Below are 18,632 nucleotides of genomic sequence, written 5' to 3' on the forward strand. Positions count from 1 at the left end.
GAGTAGAGCTGTTTCGCTCTTGAGAGACTCAAGGGTCCAATCAGAAAACACGAATATTATCTCTACTTTGTTAAGTTAATGTCCATCCATCCATCCATTTTCTATACCGGTTATCCTGTTAAGGGTCACGGGTGGCTGGAGCCTATCCCAGCTGTCATTGGGCGAGAGGCGGGGTACACCCTGGACTGGTCGCCAGCCAATCGCAGGGCTGACACAGAGACAGACAACCATTCACACACACACTCACATCTAGGGACAATTTAGAGTGCTCAATTTACCTGGTGAGCAAGTTTTTGGACTTTGAGAGAAAGCCAGAGTAGCCACGCATGCACGGGGACAACATGCAAACTCCACACAGAAAGGCCCATCAGCCAAGCTGGGAATCGAACCAGTAACCTTCTTGCTGTGAGGCTGCAGCGCTACCCGTTGAGTCACCGTGCAGCCCATTAAAGGGCAACTCCGGTTTTTTGACACCTGGACATTATTTATAGGTGTGTGCATGCTCATATACTCACTCAGACAAACATCGTGCAGCTCGGAGTCCTTCAGAACTTATTTAGATCCAACCGATTTTAGCCGCACTTAGCGGGGGCCACGGCAAGGGAGCTTCAGCACGGGACATAATCTCTGCAAAATCGCTCATTTCGGCTATATTTTTTCATCCATCGCCAGTGTTATCTTAAAGTCAGCTCGTCTACCATCTTCAGACTACGACTTCGAGTTTGACAGTTGTCCTTACCGGTTTGAGCCAGAGTACACGGGCGAGGAGCTCCATGAAAAAAGGATGAAGAGGGAGAGAGACGAAGAGCTGGCTCGAGAACAACAAACAGGAGCACGTCCACGACTCAATGCGAACTGGTGGTGCGCTTGTGGACAGTGTTCACCTATGGCAACAGAAGAGGAGTGTGTTTGTGATAACGATGGATAGCGATGGATGAAAAAATATAGCCAAAATGAGCGATTTTGCGGAGATTATGTCCGGCGCTGAAGCTCCCTTGCTGTGGCCCCCGCTAAGTGCGGCTAAAATCGGTTGGATCTAAATAACTTCTGAAGGACTCTGAGCTGCACGATGTTTGTCTCAGTGAGTATATGAGCATGCACACACCTATAAATAAGGTCCAGGTGTCAAAAAACCGGAGTTGCCCTTTAAGTTAATGCGTCCCTGTGATTTCACTTTAAGCCTGGTTTACACTGTTTTGACCACACACCTCAGTGGCTGATACGCACATCAGAAATGGTCTCTGTGCTCTGTACCCTTTAAAGTGATCTACTTTGCTTTTTTTCTGATAATACGTCTTCTTTCACGTGTCACACAAAATTCACTGTGGGAGTGATTCTGGCAACTGTTCAGGCAAACTTACTCATCTTTCCTCTGTCTACTCCAAACAAATAGACATTGCTGCTACAGGAAACATCACAAGTACCAGAGGACTTATAAAAACTTTTATAAACTGGCTTCTGATTTACTGTTATGTTCCCTGAACCATAAAAATGAACAACAATCATTTGCATCTATGAAAATGTCAGCGATAAATTACCTCGTACATAAACAAATCATAAAGAGATTTCCTCAACAGCACAGGTCATAAATACTCATCCCATCACTCCTCTCTCCTCCCTCACAGCGCACCTTCACAGCTGCAGTGAAGCTGTATGACAGAGGCGACTATGACGGAGCCATCGCTCTCTTCGAGGAGGCTTTAGATGAGTACTACAAAGCTGATGTGGAGTGTCGGGCCCTGTGTCAGTGGCCACAGAGGTTTGAGGGACATGATCATCTGCGCTACCGGTACAGCCTCCACGAACTGGTATCAGGTAAGAGCTCACATCTGTAATTTGAATAACTGTAAATGTTTGAAGTAGAGCATTGGACGAGGTCAGGGTCATAATAAAACCATGAACTTAATTAAAGTTTGGTGTTGGTTGATAATAATACTTAAAAAAAAAAAAAAAGAATAAGATGGCACCCCAGGGTTCAGCTGGTTTTCTCCTGTGTTGAAGGCTTGCCTGGGTGTTTAGATCTCATGTTCTTGTAAGAAACCCCTCCTGGTGTTTTTGTTGGATTTTTATGTATAACCTTTAGACATAAAACCCTCTGGCTATGGTTTATAAATCTTTCTTCAGTCAATTTAGGAAAGTCTCTGACTTAAATTACTGAAGTTTTCAGAAATACCCCAGAAGAGAGTTGTATGGTATTGTGGTTTAAATGAACACCTCAGGCTGTTCTCGTAATGTCGTGGGTTTATTTTTACAGAGATATCTCCTCTATTTTCCTTCTTGTCTTGTCATCTCTCTGCTACTCACCTTAGGAAAAAGGTCTAACATGCTGCCAGAAAAGCAAAAACCAGACACGACCATTTAAATTCCTGTTTCAGATTATTTCACCAATATTTGTTTTCATCAGCTGCCCAGCTTTCCCTGGAATTTCCCATCTGGAAAAACAGTTCAGAGGGACAAGTTTATGGGCCTGAAATTTGTCAGAGATTAAGAGGTGTAAGAATGTCTGACTGTAAACATGTCAGAGTAGATGGATGGGTGAAGTTAGAGCTGGGAACTGACAATTTAATTCTAGTAAAAAGCAAATATTTTTTAAATACAAGTATGGGGGAGAGACAAACAATCCTTTGCCAGGGTATCATAGTGTTAAGGCTTACCACAGCAGCACAGGCCTCTCTCATTGATGAACGAACATCACGTTCCAAACTGAAGAATTTATGTCTGTTTATGAAGAGATCTGATCAGTACAGACTTAAAGAGGGGGTATTGTGCTTTTTTTAGGTACCCACACTGGTGTTTTATAAAACTCTCATTTCAGCTTCTGTCTGAAATTCTCATTTTAGCTGCTCTCTGTCAAACAAACCCTCTTCCCTCTGATTAGCCAGCCCTCCGAAGGCCTGTTGGAGGAGAAGCTATGGGACCGTGGTGTTTGAGGCCTGCCCCTTCTATGTGTCACAAACCATTTTAGAGATCCTTTTCCAATGACCTCATAGCTTCAGCAAATCTTGTGAAGATCCTGTGAAGATCACATGCTACTTTTAGAACAACTTGATTTGAGTAGTTTACAGATGGATTAAGGGGTTTCTATAACATGTGAATATGTAGCAGCTTGAGAATCTGTACACGTTAGTATGAACATCCAGCATTGTTACTTTACATCAATGATTAAGATACGGCACAGCACAATACCCCCTTCTTTAAAATAGGCGAGCACACTTTAAACCACAATACAAACCTTTTATGGTCGTCTTATCACTTCTTGGCTCTACCTCCCGACATATTTTACAATCCCCGAAAAAAATACACAAGAACGGCAGCTGTCAGTCATCGTTAAACATGACACAAAGCCTTTTTTTTAATCGCGTATAACTAATGAAAACAAACTTTTCAGAAAAAAGAGGACTAGAATACAAGGCAGCCAAATAATATCTTCAAATCACCACAGCAATCGCACGTAAGAAAGATTTCTACTAAGTGTATTGATTTTTTAAAGTTTGACCACAGCCCATCTGGAATGGCTGGATAGTTGGATTTTTAACCTATACTGCAGCCAGCCACCAGGGGGAGCAGTTTTCGTGGCTGCCTCACTTCAAGCCGAACAAGAGGATGTCTATTTTTTTACAGTCTATGGACCAGATCTAGGTCCTTCTGACTCAAAACAACACCTCTACAAACAACACCTCTCTCAAGCTCATCTATTTTTCTTTTTCTCACTTGTAAATTTGTTATTTCAGCTAATTTATGTCTCAGAGGCTTTCTTGGTGTATCTCAACATCAATTGTTTTATTCAAAAATTGGGTGATAAATTCAATTTCACATTTTTTTCCCTCTTTTTGGAAGCATCTTAAGCCGATACATGTTTGTTAAGGCGTCATTAAACTTTGGAATTTAAACCTTTGGCTATCACCTTAAAACCTGTCCGAACAATTCATGCTTACGCTTGTGGAAACCAGTTGCTCTAACTCAAACAAACATATTATTATTTCATGTTTTGCAAGTGATATGAAGACTAAAAGAAGGCACAAGACAATATGATTCAAAAATTGGGGAAAGTCTCTCTCAGCCCCAGTAAAATTGTGCTTTTGTGGAATTAACTGCACTGAATCTAGAGAGGCCTGCACTTTATGGTACAACAAAAATGTGACATGATTCATTGAAGAATGAAATGGCCAAGGACAGAAAAAACATGAAAGTATTTCAATCAGGAGAGACTGAACAGCAGAAAGAGTTATGAACAGATTTAATGAATAAATGCAAAGAAAACTGGCGGATAGACCCCATCAAGCGTTGGGCAAAATAATCAATGTAGGGGGTACCAGTCTTGAGAAGGCTGGATCTTGAAGAGCAGAGGGCTGAGCCATGGAGACTAGAGGTGCCGGGGGAGGAGGAGGGTTGAGAGACATGAGCCTGAAAGACAACTGACAAGCAGAAGAGACGGCATTTAAACTTTGACAGCTATGAAATGATTGGCTTACGATTGAAGCTGTGACAGTGTGATTGGATAGAGAGAAAAGTTGACACACCCCGGGCAGCTGATAGAGAGAAGCAGGAAAGAGTGAGTGAAGGAACAGAGGAGTGTGAGCACCCAGTCTTCCTGACTGAACTTTTGTTAGGCTTCTTTGTGGAGATTTAGGCTTTGCACAGATTTCAAAGAGGTGTTGCTTGAATAATCTGTGCTGTAATGTTAACTCCAGGAGAGATCAACTTTAGAAATTTGAAGCCAAAACTAAGGACGTGTGCTGATCAAACAGAGTTTCATCCCTGAAGTAGAGTTAATAACATCTCATTGAACTAGAATACAAAAATATTTGGTCACAGTTGAGATCTGGTGTTTGTTAATGACTTCGTAAACTGTGTGTTTTCTTTAAGCATTATACAAACTGTGATGGCTGAAGGGAATAATACACCTTCTCATATCTCACAGCGCCGTCCAATTCCCTCTGCACGGCCTCGTCGCCAATGATACCGAGAAGGGTCTAGACCTTAGCGTTCAGTCGTCCACTCGTTGTCCAAAGAAGTCAGTTTTTCTTCACAAAGTTGGCCGGAGATTTAAACATGGCGGGGATTTGGGTTGTTCTTTATTGCAGCTGGCGCATGGGAAGTGACGATTCCAATGACCAATCAGTGTTCTGCAGTGTCGTAGCTCAGCCTTTTGAGGGCAGATCGGTTCAGTCTGGCACCCATATGAAAGGGTCTCAAAAAGTAGGCTGGCTCGTCTCAGTTATTTGGGGATCTGTTCCGGGATAAGTCAGTGGAAACGCCTCAAAAAGCAAACTGAACCTGACTGCTTGGTGGAAGCGCGGCTAATGTTTCATGAAGGAGCAAAACCTGAATATTGTGGTTGACAGAGAAGCAAAAATTGCTGTTAAAGTTTGATGAGGTTTCCTAACATGTCTTAAAGCCTGAAAATTAAGAACCATAGTTTTTTTTAATCCTTTTTCTTGTCTGCACCAAGGTTATAATAGTTAACTAAAATGAAACTAAAAATGAAAACTAAAATTTAAAAAACATTGCAGTTAACTCAAACTAATAAAAACTAGAAAAGAAAACAAAAACAATAAGTAAACTAAAACTGTATCTTGTGTGCACAAAACTAACTGAAACTTACCAAAATTAAAGACAAAATGTCCTTAGTTATAGTTTTAAAATCCTTTAGAATTTTGATAAATCTGACACATTTTCCCGACCAGTTTTACAACAGTTTTCGGCAGTTGTCAGCACCGTACGGCACCATCACAGCGACGTATAGTGACGTGCTTGTTTACTGCACTGACTGGCTGTGCTCTGTGCTGCGACAAAACGAAGTGGAGCAATGAATCAGAGCATCTGTAATAGTTTAATTTCATGTGAGTCTGACTTTATTGTTACAGAGTCCAAGTTTCTAATCATTAAAGCTCATATTATATTGTTTTATAGAATTTATGTTTTTATTATTTTTATTTAATTCATGTTAACATTATTTTATATAATTTCTGTTTATATTTTTATATTAAGTTTATGTTATTTTCTTGTGTTTAAGGCAGCAGCCAACAGTTCAGTATCAGCATTGACTGAGCAGTGAGCACTATGTTGGACTGGAAAATAAACAGTATGACAAAATATTTACTCTGACCTTTATGAATCCTGCACCTGGTTAATAAGGTATGAAAAAACTAAAACTAAACTAAAACTAAGCCTTGTTGCAAAAATTAAAACTAAATAAAAACTAGAATGCCCGCTCCAAAACTAATTAAAACTAAACTGTAATGGAAAAAAATTTGTCAAAACTAACTAAAACTAAACTACAATGGAAAAAAAAAGTTGTAAACTAACTAAAACTAAACTATAATGACAAATCCAAAACTATTATAACCTTGGTCTGGACTCAATTTTGACAGTGCATAAATCTGCTGTGGACTATGACTCAGGACCATATAAATTCATGCAGACTTGGCATATGTATGTTTGTATTTATGATATAAATATATGATATGAATAAAACAGAACTTCAAACTTTATTCAACACTTGTCATAAATATCTTGCACCCTTGAGCCCAGGATCCTGCAAAGGACGTGTGCAGCCACCACTAAACTCTAGCACCAGGTCATCGTGATTTGGTTATAATGTTACACATTTACATCAAACATGCTCAGTGGGGATTTTGTTGACACGAGTTGAGGCTTTCTTCTCTGGAGCCGTGTGGTGGTAGCCGCAGATTAATTTCTTATGAGTGTGTGTTGTCTCAGAAATGTAGCCTCTGTTTTATAAACACAAAAGAGACAGCTAATGAGTTTTGTCTGGGCTTTGTTTGATTTAAAGTCCAGAGATTATTTTACATAGCACCACCATAGAGGAGTCTGTGATTATGTTGTGTATTTATGTTCAGATGTATGCATTGAATCTGTGAGCTCTTATAGAATTGCTTCCTCGTGTAGCAGATTCATTTTCAGAGGAAAAGATATTGAACCCAGAAATCTCTTTACAGTATTCAGATTCTGGCTCAAAACACTTACATCTCTGCTCCTGAGAGACCCTTCAGAAGACCAAAACAGATCTCAACTCTGCTCCAGCCATGCAGCTGCTGGATAGTGACCTCACTGTACATTCACGCGCTCAAACACACAAACACACACGCATGCTGTCATCATGTCTGCTAGATAAACAAGAGGAAGGAAATGAAACACAGTGCCATGTGAAACCTCTGTCAACAAACTGGAGGATTCACCAGCACCTGAGGAACAAAAGAGACAAAAGAAGGATTTGGATGGTTTAATTTTATCAACAAGTCAAGCTAACTCCCAGTTATTTTATTTTCCTTTAAAGTTTTCCGGAAAGTCCTGATGCTCTTTGAGTTTTATTGACAGCCCTCTGAAGCATGAGGCCAGTGCTGTCATCTCATGTGGGGATCCTTAAAGCACACTTAAGTTAACTGTTTTTTTCGCCTTTCTTTTTACAGACTTTTTGTTTGCTTTGATGCCAGCAGCGAAAGCAAATTAGTCTCAATGATTTCTAATCCTTGAGCTGACGATCAGCTGCTGTTAATTTCTAATCAGCAACCTCTAATACTTACGAGCCACTCATTATTCCTCTGCTGTTTTTCTTGTGAATTACAGTTGTGCCTGAAACCTGAGCTGATTATTTACTGATGATGTCAGCAGCTTGAAGCAATAAGCGTGAGCTAAGACCATGACGAATGGATGCTGTACATTTACAAAGGACCACACAGAGTCGTATAAATGAATGAACAGGCCCAACGGTATAATCCCACAACAGTTTGTAACTGTGGTAGAAATACTTAAGCATGGGAGTCTTTATCAAGGCCAGTTGGGTAACACAGCATCATTTCTCAAAGACAAAGAAATATGGAACAATTGAAGGCTTTTTTAAATTAAAATAAGGAAGTTTGATTATAGAACAGATAAGAATAGAACTTTATTGTCATTATAGAAAGTACAACAAAATTGAAGTCACAGCAGCAATCAAGAAAATAAAAGTCAGAAAGTGTATAGAAAGTGCAAAAAGGTCGACTGAGCTTCTTCAGTCATGCTCCATCTCTGTCTCCTAGATCCTGTCTGCTCACAGCAGGTGAAGCTCTTCCAACATGGCGTTGGTGTCTGGTGTTAGCTCTGTTAGCCATGTCTGTGACTAGCATGATACCACTCTGCCCTCTGGTATTCCCTCTGTTGCTGGGTTAGCACAGCTAGCTCGTCCATCTTATTGGAGATAGATCTTACGTTCCCAATAACGATGGATAGAAGGACAGGTCCATGTTGTCACTTCACCTCACATCAGGCCTTACACCATTTAGCATTGACATGCTACAGGCTGCTAACAGCTAAGTTCACATGACCAACAAATGAGCCATACAAAGTAATGATCCACTCCAAATACAAAGATTACAAAAAAGAGACGAAAAAAATTACAAGAAATGGACAAAGAAGAGAGAGCTGCTGCAAAAGGCAGCCATAGTCAACAGGGTGGCGCCTAGCAACCATCATTGTTGACCATCATTGTCGATTGTTCAAGCATTGATTATCATTTTTGTGAATAGAGGTTCATGGTCCAGTAGGTACATTTGATTTACAATGAAAGAAAAACAAACAACTTTGACAAGGTGGTTGTGACTTAAAAGGGAACCCCCATTAAAATAGAAATAAGAGATTGATAAAATCAAGATTGGAAAAAAAAGATATGAAAGAAGCAATATCTAAAATCATTATCATCATCATATGAACAATACTTAAATAATTGAGTCACAAATTGTGAAGTTTGACATTCAGCAGAATGTATTTATTTTCCTGGTATTTGACTTTATTCTTGTCATAAAGAGGCAACATGTAGATGAGATTGCAGATCTTTAATGCTGCATGGTCCAGTATCAATTCCAGGATCCACTCTTTGTTCTTATTCCCAGTGATCCAAAAAATTAGCAAATTCTTGTTTAAGTCAACTTCAAGATTAAAAAAAGAAAGAAAAAGAAGAAGAAACTTAGATTCACCAACATCCAGTGTACACCATAAGTGGCTCAGTGCTTCCTCTAACCTGAATCTTTCATTACAGATCACTTCACTCAAGTCTTGCACTGTGAACACGAGTGTGTCCGAGATCTCGCCACCCGGCCAGGCCGCCTCTCCCCCATGGAGAACTACCTGCCTCTGCACTACGACTACCTGCAGTTTGCCTACTACCAGGGTGAGCATTCACAGTATTGATATAAGGATCAAAAACAGAGCTGGAGTTAAGTCCAAAGGCTTTAATTAGCAGTTTTATCTGAGGGCGATTGGTGTGTTCGTGAACAAAGACAATGACATCCACCCTAACCTGCATGCACGTACAAGAAAGCGTGACCACAGGGAGCAGCAGAATGATCACACCCTGATTTACTGTCATTGCTCTAAGGTGTGTTTGTTCTACTTTGTGATTGTGTGAGAGAAGTGCCGAGAAATGGATGTCCTTAAGCTCTTCTAGACTTGCAAGTTGGTGCAGACACAAAGCATTTTGGTGAAAAACAGTAAGCTGAGTGGTAGTGAGATCACCAAATTAAACTTAATAGGCATTCATCTCTAATAAAACACAGTGGATCTCTTGGTTCTGTGGAAACGCTCTGTGAATGTTTGATTAGTAAGAAAAGGCTGTTGATGGGTGTGTATTTGCTTTGGTGTGTGTATGCAGAAAGCTTTTATCACCTGAATTCTTTGAAGTAACTGAGTCAGCTCATCTGTGGAGTTGTTAAGGTGAAAAACTCCTCACAACTCACACTTTTATAGTAAAAAAAGCAAGTTGTTTTTTAATAAAATCAAATAATCTGTGATATTAATTGTGGATATTTTGGCAAAAAAGCCTGAAATGTTTGGAATCACAACTCAAAGGTGTCAAAATACAAAATCAGTGCCAGTTACTTCTTGATGTAGCTCGGTAACCTTAGCTGTCTGACACCACTCAGTACAGAGGCTTACTCCAGAGCTCAAACACACACACACACACACGCTGTAGCATTGGACATAGGCCATCTCCCAGCAGTCTCTAATTGTGCCCTGGCTGCAGTAGTTCCCTTTAACCGATGGCAGAGCACACAGCTGACAGCAGCAGATACGCTGCCTCAGCCTCAGCCAAGAAAGGAAGTCTTTGGTTAACCCTGAGCCTTTACAAGCTGGTACAGAATGTGTTTTTGTGTGTGAGCCTAACACACTCCAGAGAACAAGTGTTTGAATGGATGTGAATGGGTTGGCCGTTCATGGAGATGATACTGGATGATCCTGCTGTACAGTTGTGACCCCATCATTGATGTGTACCTAACTTTTAGCCTTATTAACCGTATCCATTGGTTACATCAGATCAAACAGTTGACTCTTTGTATTATCATGTGTTCTTTCTTTCTGTCTCTCTTGTAGTGGAGCGCCTGGAGGAGGCCCTTGAGTGCGCTCTGACCTACCTGTTATTCCATGAGGACGAGGAGTTTGTCACAGAAAACGTGGAATACTACAGAGAGGAGCTCGGACATGACGGCAAGCCAAGAGAGGTCAGGTCTACTAAAAGTTGTTCTTGCTTGAGGAGGGGTTGATACAATGAAAACGAGAATAAATACCTATAGACGGATGGTTTATAACTCTTTAAACATACAGACACCCTTTGTCAGCTCACAATGGTATCATCTCTGAAATGATGCTAGAAAATAGGGTAGAATAGAATAGAATACAACTTTATTGTCATTGTAACAAGTACAACAAAATTGAAGTCACAGCAGCAATCAAGAAAATAAAAGTGAGAAAGTGTATAGAAAGTGCAAAAAGGTCTATAAGAAAATAGATGATGACAGCTTGTCCATCATTGTCCAGTTCAGCCAGCCTCCACCTCCACAGGGTCCAGGACTGAGCTTCTTCAGTCATGCTCCATCTCTGTCTCCTAGATCCTGTCTGCTCACAGCAGGTGAAGCTCTTCCAATGTGGCGTTGGTGTCTGATGTTAGCTCTGTTAGCCATGTCTGTGAATAGCATGATACTACTCTGCCCTCTGGTATTCCCTCTGTTGCTGGATTAGCACAGCTAGCTTGTCCATCTTATTGGAGATAGATCTTACGTTCCCAATAACGATGGATGGAAGGACAGGTCCATGTCGTCACTTCTTAGCTCACACCTAAGAACCAGCACGTCGTCCTCACAAACTTCTTCCTCACCTTGTGGGAAGACATCAGGCCTTACAACAGTTAGCATTGACATGCTACAGACTGCTAACAGCTGAGTTCACATGTAAACAATGCAGCCATGGTTACATGTAGGATCTTCCGACAAACACAGGAGAAAGAGAAGTAAAAATATCGCTGAAGCCACAAAAGTTTGGTGTCCATGACCAACAAATGAGCCATATAAAGTAATGATCCACTCCAAATACAATGATTACAACATAGATTACGAAAAATTACCAGAAACGGACAAAGAAGAGAGAGCTGGCAGCCATAGCCAACAGGGCGACGCCTAGTAAAAATTACGGAGAGCTCATTTTAGTGACAAATCAATGAATTTAGTTGGGTGCAGGTTTTACCATCCAGTATCAGATGATTACACTGTGATTGAAGCAGAAAAATAAGGCAAACGGTAAGGTACAAAAACACAATATGGAAGGACTGTAGGGTACCAGGTCAGATCAAGCAGACGGAGATGTGGATATTTCATTTATTGACGAATTAGAAACAGTATGGAGCCACAAATAAAACAGCATCCAACCTTTGTTTGGGAACAACTTGTAGGAAACTTTACTGCTTAAGAAAAAATCTTGAAGGAACTTTTTCATGTCAAGATTTTATTGTAAGGAATTAATTTTAAGCATTAATTAAATCTTATTGTTACAGGGCCCAAACAAGTAGATGTAACATGAGCAGCAAATGAGGTGGAAAGTATTAAAATAATAAGAGCAGAAGTGTGGGGAGCTGCTTAAGCTGAGGAGGAAGGGGAAGAGCGTGCATGGAAAGCGTTTATTCAAGGGGAAAAGAGAAGTCAGGAGGCAGCGGGCTGTTAGCTGTGTTTCTTGGATGAACTTAGGACTCACAGCTTGGCAGCAATCCCTTTTTAAAATTTGCTTTTCAAAATTTGCTTTTACGTGTATATGTTCTCCATCCAGCTGGAAGAATTAAGCCTATTTCATCCTGTCAACGTGTTTACGGCTAAATGTTTCTTCCTGTGGGCTCGTGTTGTTCCTCGTATCCACAACATCTGCAGTAATTCAAAGGATGAATGTCTGCATGCTACAGAAGATTGAATTTGGGTCGTCTACTTTCTTCTCGGCCACTTCAACAGAAAATATATCCTCTTTAAACTCCAATCACCTGCTTTTGAAAAGTCAAGCAGCGCCTTGTTGAAGTCCCAACAACACAGCCTCTTTTTCCTAGAAAGCCTGGTCCTCATTAGAGCTGAGAGGCTCCCAGCAGGACTGTGTGAATGTGTGTGTCTGCATGTGTGTGTCAGATAAAGGGAGGCTGGAGCAGACGCGTTTGAGCCCATGCTTATGTTTTTCTACTCATAGCTTACATTTTTCTAGCCCTCGAGCTTTTCCAGTCCCGTCAGTCGCTGGCTGTCAGATGGCCCCTCTCCTCTCTGCGTCCTCTCCTCCCTCCAGCCTCTGGGAGCTCATTTACAGAGAGTGAGATCTCTGTGCCAGCCCTGCTTGTCTCCATGCCAAAGAATCTGGCCTTTCAGGAAACATGAAGGAGGAGGGAAAGTCGTGTCAGGGTGCCCACAGAAGGGTCTGGAACAATTTGGGGGCAGTTTGCGTTAAGGGTAGTGGAAAAAACAGGGCTTTTCCTTTTTTCTAACCCCTACAAGGAAAACACTGCTGGATGCTCAAGTTTCGTAATACTCTCTGACTGCGCCAACCGGAAGTCCCCACAAAGTGTCTGTGTCCTCCTTTCACAAATACATGTCGAGTTACAGCACAGCAGCACTCAGATGTTTACCCAGCGCTAGCATAGAAGTTTTTTTCACTGACTTTAAGATGGGGAACGGCGCTGCAGGGGAGGCAATCGTGCTTGGGTACAGCACGGTTTGGACCGCCAGTGTGACCGCGCCCTTAGGCTCTGTTGCTAGAACTGCTCAGCTCAGTGTGCCGCCAAGAAAACTATCTCGATCTTCAAACAGCTTTTTCATTGACAGGAAACAGAAGCAGCAATTCTTTACCCTGCTTCCCCCTTTTTCAAATTTGCCTTTTATTAAAGTGGTGTATGGGGATGTACTCATGTTTGTACTGAGCCTCAAGTGGACATCCTTGGAACTGCAGTGTCACTTTATCTTTCAGCTAAATGGCCCGGTTTCACAGACAAGACTTGAGCCAAGTCTGAGACTAAAATGCAGTTTGAGCTGGCTTAACTTTAAGTCACTTGCACAGATTAATCTTAAAAAAGTCATAGATTTAGTCTGTTCTGGATTAAACAAAGCCAATTGCAAAAGGGTGGATTAGAGCTACTCCAGGACTAAATTGAAGTTTCTATTCCTAATCCTGCAAAGAGGCAGGTTTAACTTCAGTTTAGTGCCCTTAGTTCCTTTAGTTTGTGAAAGGGAGCACACAAATGGTTTGGGAGCATGGAGTATTTGGAATATCAGTTTGATGAAATGACTTTCCGAGTACGCTTTCCTATGTACAAAGAAGACATATTGGAGAAAACCACTATGCTTAAGCCTAGACTTTCCTCTATGTCTCAAAGAAGAAGGCCTGTACCCAGTTCTCTCCAAATTATGATCACTTTGAGGTTCTTGGCATCCCAAGCACTCCTCTTCTTGTGTTCAATGGCAGCAGTATGGCCTTTACTTTCAATGACAGCATGATTTCCCACAATTTGTTTGAGTAGAGTTTTTTCAAACTCAGTAAACTTCTTTAAAAACATTATTCTGGCTTCACCCATGATTGGTGTCATAATTCCCTTCAGCAAAGCTGCCCTCAATTCCAGTCCATGTTCTTATAATCATAGGCTAATGGGCGGTGCTCCCACTTAGGCTAATGAGAATTGACGCAGGTGTTGTCACTGAAGCTTACTCCAGGACTTCATAGTCTGGGACTAACTAAAACAAATGTAAGCTACGCTCATGTAAGCTACTTAAATGACCCAACTTTACTAGTCTGACTTAGGCCTACTCCTGGCTTAATATAAGCCCTGTCTGTGAAACCGGGCCAGTGTGTTTTTAGTTGGCCCTGTTGTTTGGTTTGTTGGCTTAAATATACTACTCAGCAATGTCATGGTTCTGTAATAACACTTGAGGTATCTTTATGTAAGGGTTTATTTAATACATATGAATGGTTAAAAAGCCAGAGGAAGCACCTTGTTCCTCTGATATTTTTGGCTACATTAACTGAAAATTTTAGTTCAGGCAAAACTGTCCCTCTGGAAGAGCACAGACAAGTGAGGCCATCACAGTCTGTGTGAGTAAGAAGGCCAAGGTTTTTGTTGGTAGCGATACAGTTTTGACATTTTTAGAGTTTGTGATGCCTGAAAGATTAAACCATAAATAGTCATACACAGAGAACACAAAGGAAATGAACTTAAAATGGGATTCTGGTAGAGGTGTCCCAGTCCGATATTGATATCGGATATCGGTCCGATATCAGAAAAAAAAACAAGTATCGGTATTGTATCGGAATGCATCTAAAATCTCCGACATAGGCAGTTTCTGTTACCCATTGGTTAATAATTAATGGGTCAGTTTTTCCTCATACCTACTGTTGCTGACTACTGTTCTTTGTTTGAATAATATCACTTAATCAAGCCTTTTCTAACATGATAGACATACTACAAAATAAGTAATAAAAGTATGCATGTTTAATGCTGATATCGTATCGGATTAATATCGGTATCGGCCAATACTCAATGCTGCAGTATCGGTATCATATGGGAAGTGAAAATGTAATATCGGGACATCCCTAGATTCTGGTTAAAACTATACCATTTTAATGTTGGTGTTTGTGTTGGTGTTTGCAGAGAGCTGCGTGGTACCTTAGGAGACACACACAGGAACTGGAGCTCCTTCTGATAGGCAGTAAAACCATGGGTGTGGAATTTACTGAAGGGGTGAGTGAACAGATGACAGCATCTTTCCAAAGCTTCATCATTTCTCATGTGCAGATGTAAACTCAACACACATTTAGGTATTTATACACCAACCAGTGGTCTGTAATTCTCATTTTTGCCTAAAACTAAAAATAGATGGTGTACTTTAATGTGCACTTGTCTATAAACCAGTCCATGTGTTGGAGATCTTTTGGTGTGTGTGTGTGTGTGAGTGTGTGTGTTTGTGTGTGTGTGTGTGTGTGTGTGTGTGTGTGTGTGTGTGTGTGTGTGTGTGTGTGTGTGTGTGTGTGTGTGTGTGTGTGTGTGTGTGTGTGTGAGTGTACGTGTGTCTGAAGCACTGATGTACTCTTACTGACTCAAAGCAGGGTAACAGGTGTCTGGCACAGCTACTGACATGAGACTACCTCTTTGGCCTACAGCGACATCTGCTGGCCATACATAAACATGTCCTAATGGGAGCTGGAGTTCTGGTTATGATGCACATTTTCTTTCTTGTAGAATTATTGGAGCAGTTCAGGTGGAAGAGATGACTCAAGCAGGTAAGCCAACTATACATCTGCTACAATCAGAATATTTGTATGAAAGGTGAATTAATCAATCAGCCTCATATTATTTTGACACTACAAGCAAAGTTACGTTAGTCAAGTTTGAAGGAAAACTACTAAAATTTATGAAAAATGAAGTTACAATGAAGTGCTGTCATTTAAATCAACTTTTATGATAGTTTGAGTGTTTGCAGCTGGTCTCCACTGCTTTTTAGAGACTCATAAAATCAGTGAATGTAATTTAAAATAATCTATGCCTCTCCGTTTTTCCAGGATTCCCTCAGGTACTGACGGCTGGATGGAGTATGTTCCCATTTCAGAGAAGAAAAACGTTATTGTTGCTGCTCAACAACAGCTCAGAGAAGGTAACTACAGCCAGAGATCAAGCTGGATAAGGGTTATTTGACTTAGAAAGAGCTCTGTCGTTAAATCTCAAGATAACACACTGCATACTTTAAATAGTACTGCTCTGTGATCTGTGTAGGAGGCCCCTTGGTGTACGACAGTGTGCAGCTGGTGCAGAACTCTGCGGCCTTGAACGGGACCCAGCGGGTGCTGCTGGATCATGTCATATCTGAAGAGGAGTGTTCAGACCTCAGACACTTGGCACATGTAAGGACATTACACAACATTAATAAAAGGAGTTCTCTGGAACCGTCAGAGGAATCATAAATCAGATCATGTAGGTTTAGTCTTGGCTCAAAGTTTTAAAACCACTTTAGATTTTAAAGGTACTCCTGACTGATGATGAATGAATGTTTGCTTGCTGTGTGAACCTGTGCCTGAGACTTCAATCTTTTTCCTTTCTTTTTTCAAACCTTTCAGGCTGTCACCATGGCAGGAGACGGTTACAGAGGGAGGATGTCTCCACACACTCCAAACGAGAAGTTTGAGGGAGCCACTGTTCTCAAAACCCTGCAGGTACACTCAATCATCAAAAAATGGCTTTACCCAAAAGTTTTTAAACAGTTACAATTTAAAAGCCGAGTCAGAAATAACACAGCTTTATCATCAAGTTTTATTCTTCTCTTCTCTGCAGTATGGCTACGAGGGCAGAGTGCCGATGCGAAGTGCTCGTCTGTTCTACGATACCAGTGAGCGAGCGAGACGGATCATTGAGTCGTACTTCATGCTCAACTCCACCCTGCACTTCTCTTACACACACTTGGTGTGCCGGACAGCCATCACAGGTCACTTTATACACAGCAAGACACGTCACAAGACACAGAAACACAAACTTTATCATCTGGTGGGAGACGGTTACAGATGCTTAGCGAAGAGTCATCACAGCCTCAGCACTGAAGCATTAGATGCATCACTGATCCTGTCGTCTTATTGACAATTTTACAGTCGATCTTGAACCCGGAAAAGTTTGTGTACTGATCATGAAAATCCAAAAAGGGAATGAGAGACTCTTCTTGTGTGTGTTTATGCTCCGTGTGTGTGGTGGTTTCACAGGTCAGCAGGATCACAGGAACGACCTCAGCCATCCAATCCACGCTGACAACTGTCTGCTGGACCCAGAGGCCAACGAGTGCTGGAAGGAGCCTCCAGCATACACATACAGAGACTACAGGTATGTGGCCGAGGGTACAGTACCAAAAACAATTTGACTCTTACTTAAAGAAATGTTGCGTTTTTGCTGATCTCTTCTATTTGTTTATTTCCAGTGCACTGTTATATCTTAATGGAGACTTTGAAGGAGGGGAGTTCATATTCACAGAGATGGATGCCAAAACAGTCACGGTAAAATATGAAACAGCTTTGGCTTAAAAGAAAGTATTGATCACACAATGAGCATATTTGCAGGACAAATGTCCTTCTTCGCAAAACAAGCTAAATCCTAACAAACATTTAAGTGCTTCGTGGATGCTCAGTCGATCTCCCCATCCACAGTACTTTTCTGCACATTAACAAAATAAATAAATAAAGTGATAGTGACTTTAATCTCATCTCTCTCCTTGCCCTGTCTCTGTTGATCCCCCTTCAGGCATCAGTGAAGCCAAAGTGTGGCAGAATGGTGGGTTTCTCCTCAGGTGGGGAGAATCCACACGGGGTGAAGGCGGTCACAGGCGGGCAGAGGTGTGCCGTCGCCCTGTGGTTCACACTGGACCCGCTCTTCAGAGAACTGGTAAACTGAAGTCTCAGTTTAAAAACACACACATACACACCTAACGCCTTTTTTTCTTCAAAGTAAAAACACACTATTATGACCAGAAGTGACTTGCGTCTTACAGCTGTCTGAAATGTGTTAGCTGTGATTTGAGATGCAGACTCTAGATTTGGGTCTGGATTGAAATATATGAAAATTGTTTTGGGGAACAAGTGAACGAACAATTATGGTCATGTAAAATTCAGGTGATGGGATGAGTTTGTTTTGATGGACCCATCCACGTCAGTGTCTGAGGCTCTAACTACTACACTGACCCTTTATCCCTACCCCTATGATTAACATTTTACAATGATTACTATTGATATGAGACCTAAGTATAACTTTCACTCTTTTAGCTTTGATTGCAAGCTCTTGCAGATAGTACACATAATTCAAACTTTATTTATTTATGTTATAGCCATTTGTCCATGTCTCTTTCTGCTTCTTTCTCTATCCCTCTCTTTATTTATCCCAACACATTTGAGGCAAATGAGTGTCTAACATGAGTCTGGTACTGCTCGACGTTTCTGCCTGTTAAATGGGAGGGTTTTTTGGTACTTCACGGCAAAAACTAAAATCTGAGCAATCGTTAAGTCTTATCTTTTTCTTACCTTCTCATGGGCAAGACAGGAAAAACGTCATGTTAGAGAAAAAAAAAAAGAGAAAAAATTGGTTGTCAGGTTTCATCTTTTTTTTCACTCCTTACAAGCATCCAGGTGCCATTTGTCTTTTAGTAACTCGAAATAAAAACTTTATCTGGACTCAGTTGAAAGTGGCTCATATAAAGTCTAAAAGACTTTTTTCACTACAAATAAGACATTTTTGCCAGATGCTCCATGCTGCAAAGTGCTCTACTCGTGGTGAATTAAGAGGACATGACTTTTTATTTTGTCTAGATGTTGGGTTTTTG

General features: G+C 41.0%; 1 protein-coding gene across 1 annotated transcript in view; it reads left to right on the forward strand.

Annotated features, from left to right (window-relative positions):
• The window catches only part of p3h2 (prolyl 3-hydroxylase 2), a 66,980-nt gene that overhangs the window by 46,880 nt on the left and 1,468 nt on the right, over window positions 1-18,632 (forward strand). Inside the window, exons 3-14 of the mRNA XM_074669103.1 lie at window positions 1,626-1,815; window positions 9,038-9,169; window positions 10,369-10,496; window positions 14,936-15,025; window positions 15,524-15,564; window positions 15,844-15,935; window positions 16,055-16,182; window positions 16,396-16,491; window positions 16,610-16,760; window positions 17,029-17,146; window positions 17,241-17,316; window positions 17,561-17,701. Of these exons, the coding sequence (XP_074525204.1) occupies window positions 1,626-1,815; window positions 9,038-9,169; window positions 10,369-10,496; window positions 14,936-15,025; window positions 15,524-15,564; window positions 15,844-15,935; window positions 16,055-16,182; window positions 16,396-16,491; window positions 16,610-16,760; window positions 17,029-17,146; window positions 17,241-17,316; window positions 17,561-17,701 (1,383 nt within the window). The remainder of the gene's footprint in view (window positions 1-1,625; window positions 1,816-9,037; window positions 9,170-10,368; window positions 10,497-14,935; window positions 15,026-15,523; window positions 15,565-15,843; window positions 15,936-16,054; window positions 16,183-16,395; window positions 16,492-16,609; window positions 16,761-17,028; window positions 17,147-17,240; window positions 17,317-17,560; window positions 17,702-18,632) is intronic.

Source organism: Halichoeres trimaculatus, unplaced genomic scaffold, assembly GCF_033239565.1.
Source record: "Halichoeres trimaculatus isolate MK-OKI-2021-1 unplaced genomic scaffold, fHalTri1.1 fHalTri1_scaffold_4, whole genome shotgun sequence".
Classification (NCBI taxonomy): Eukaryota; Metazoa; Chordata; class Actinopteri; order Labriformes; family Labridae; genus Halichoeres; species Halichoeres trimaculatus.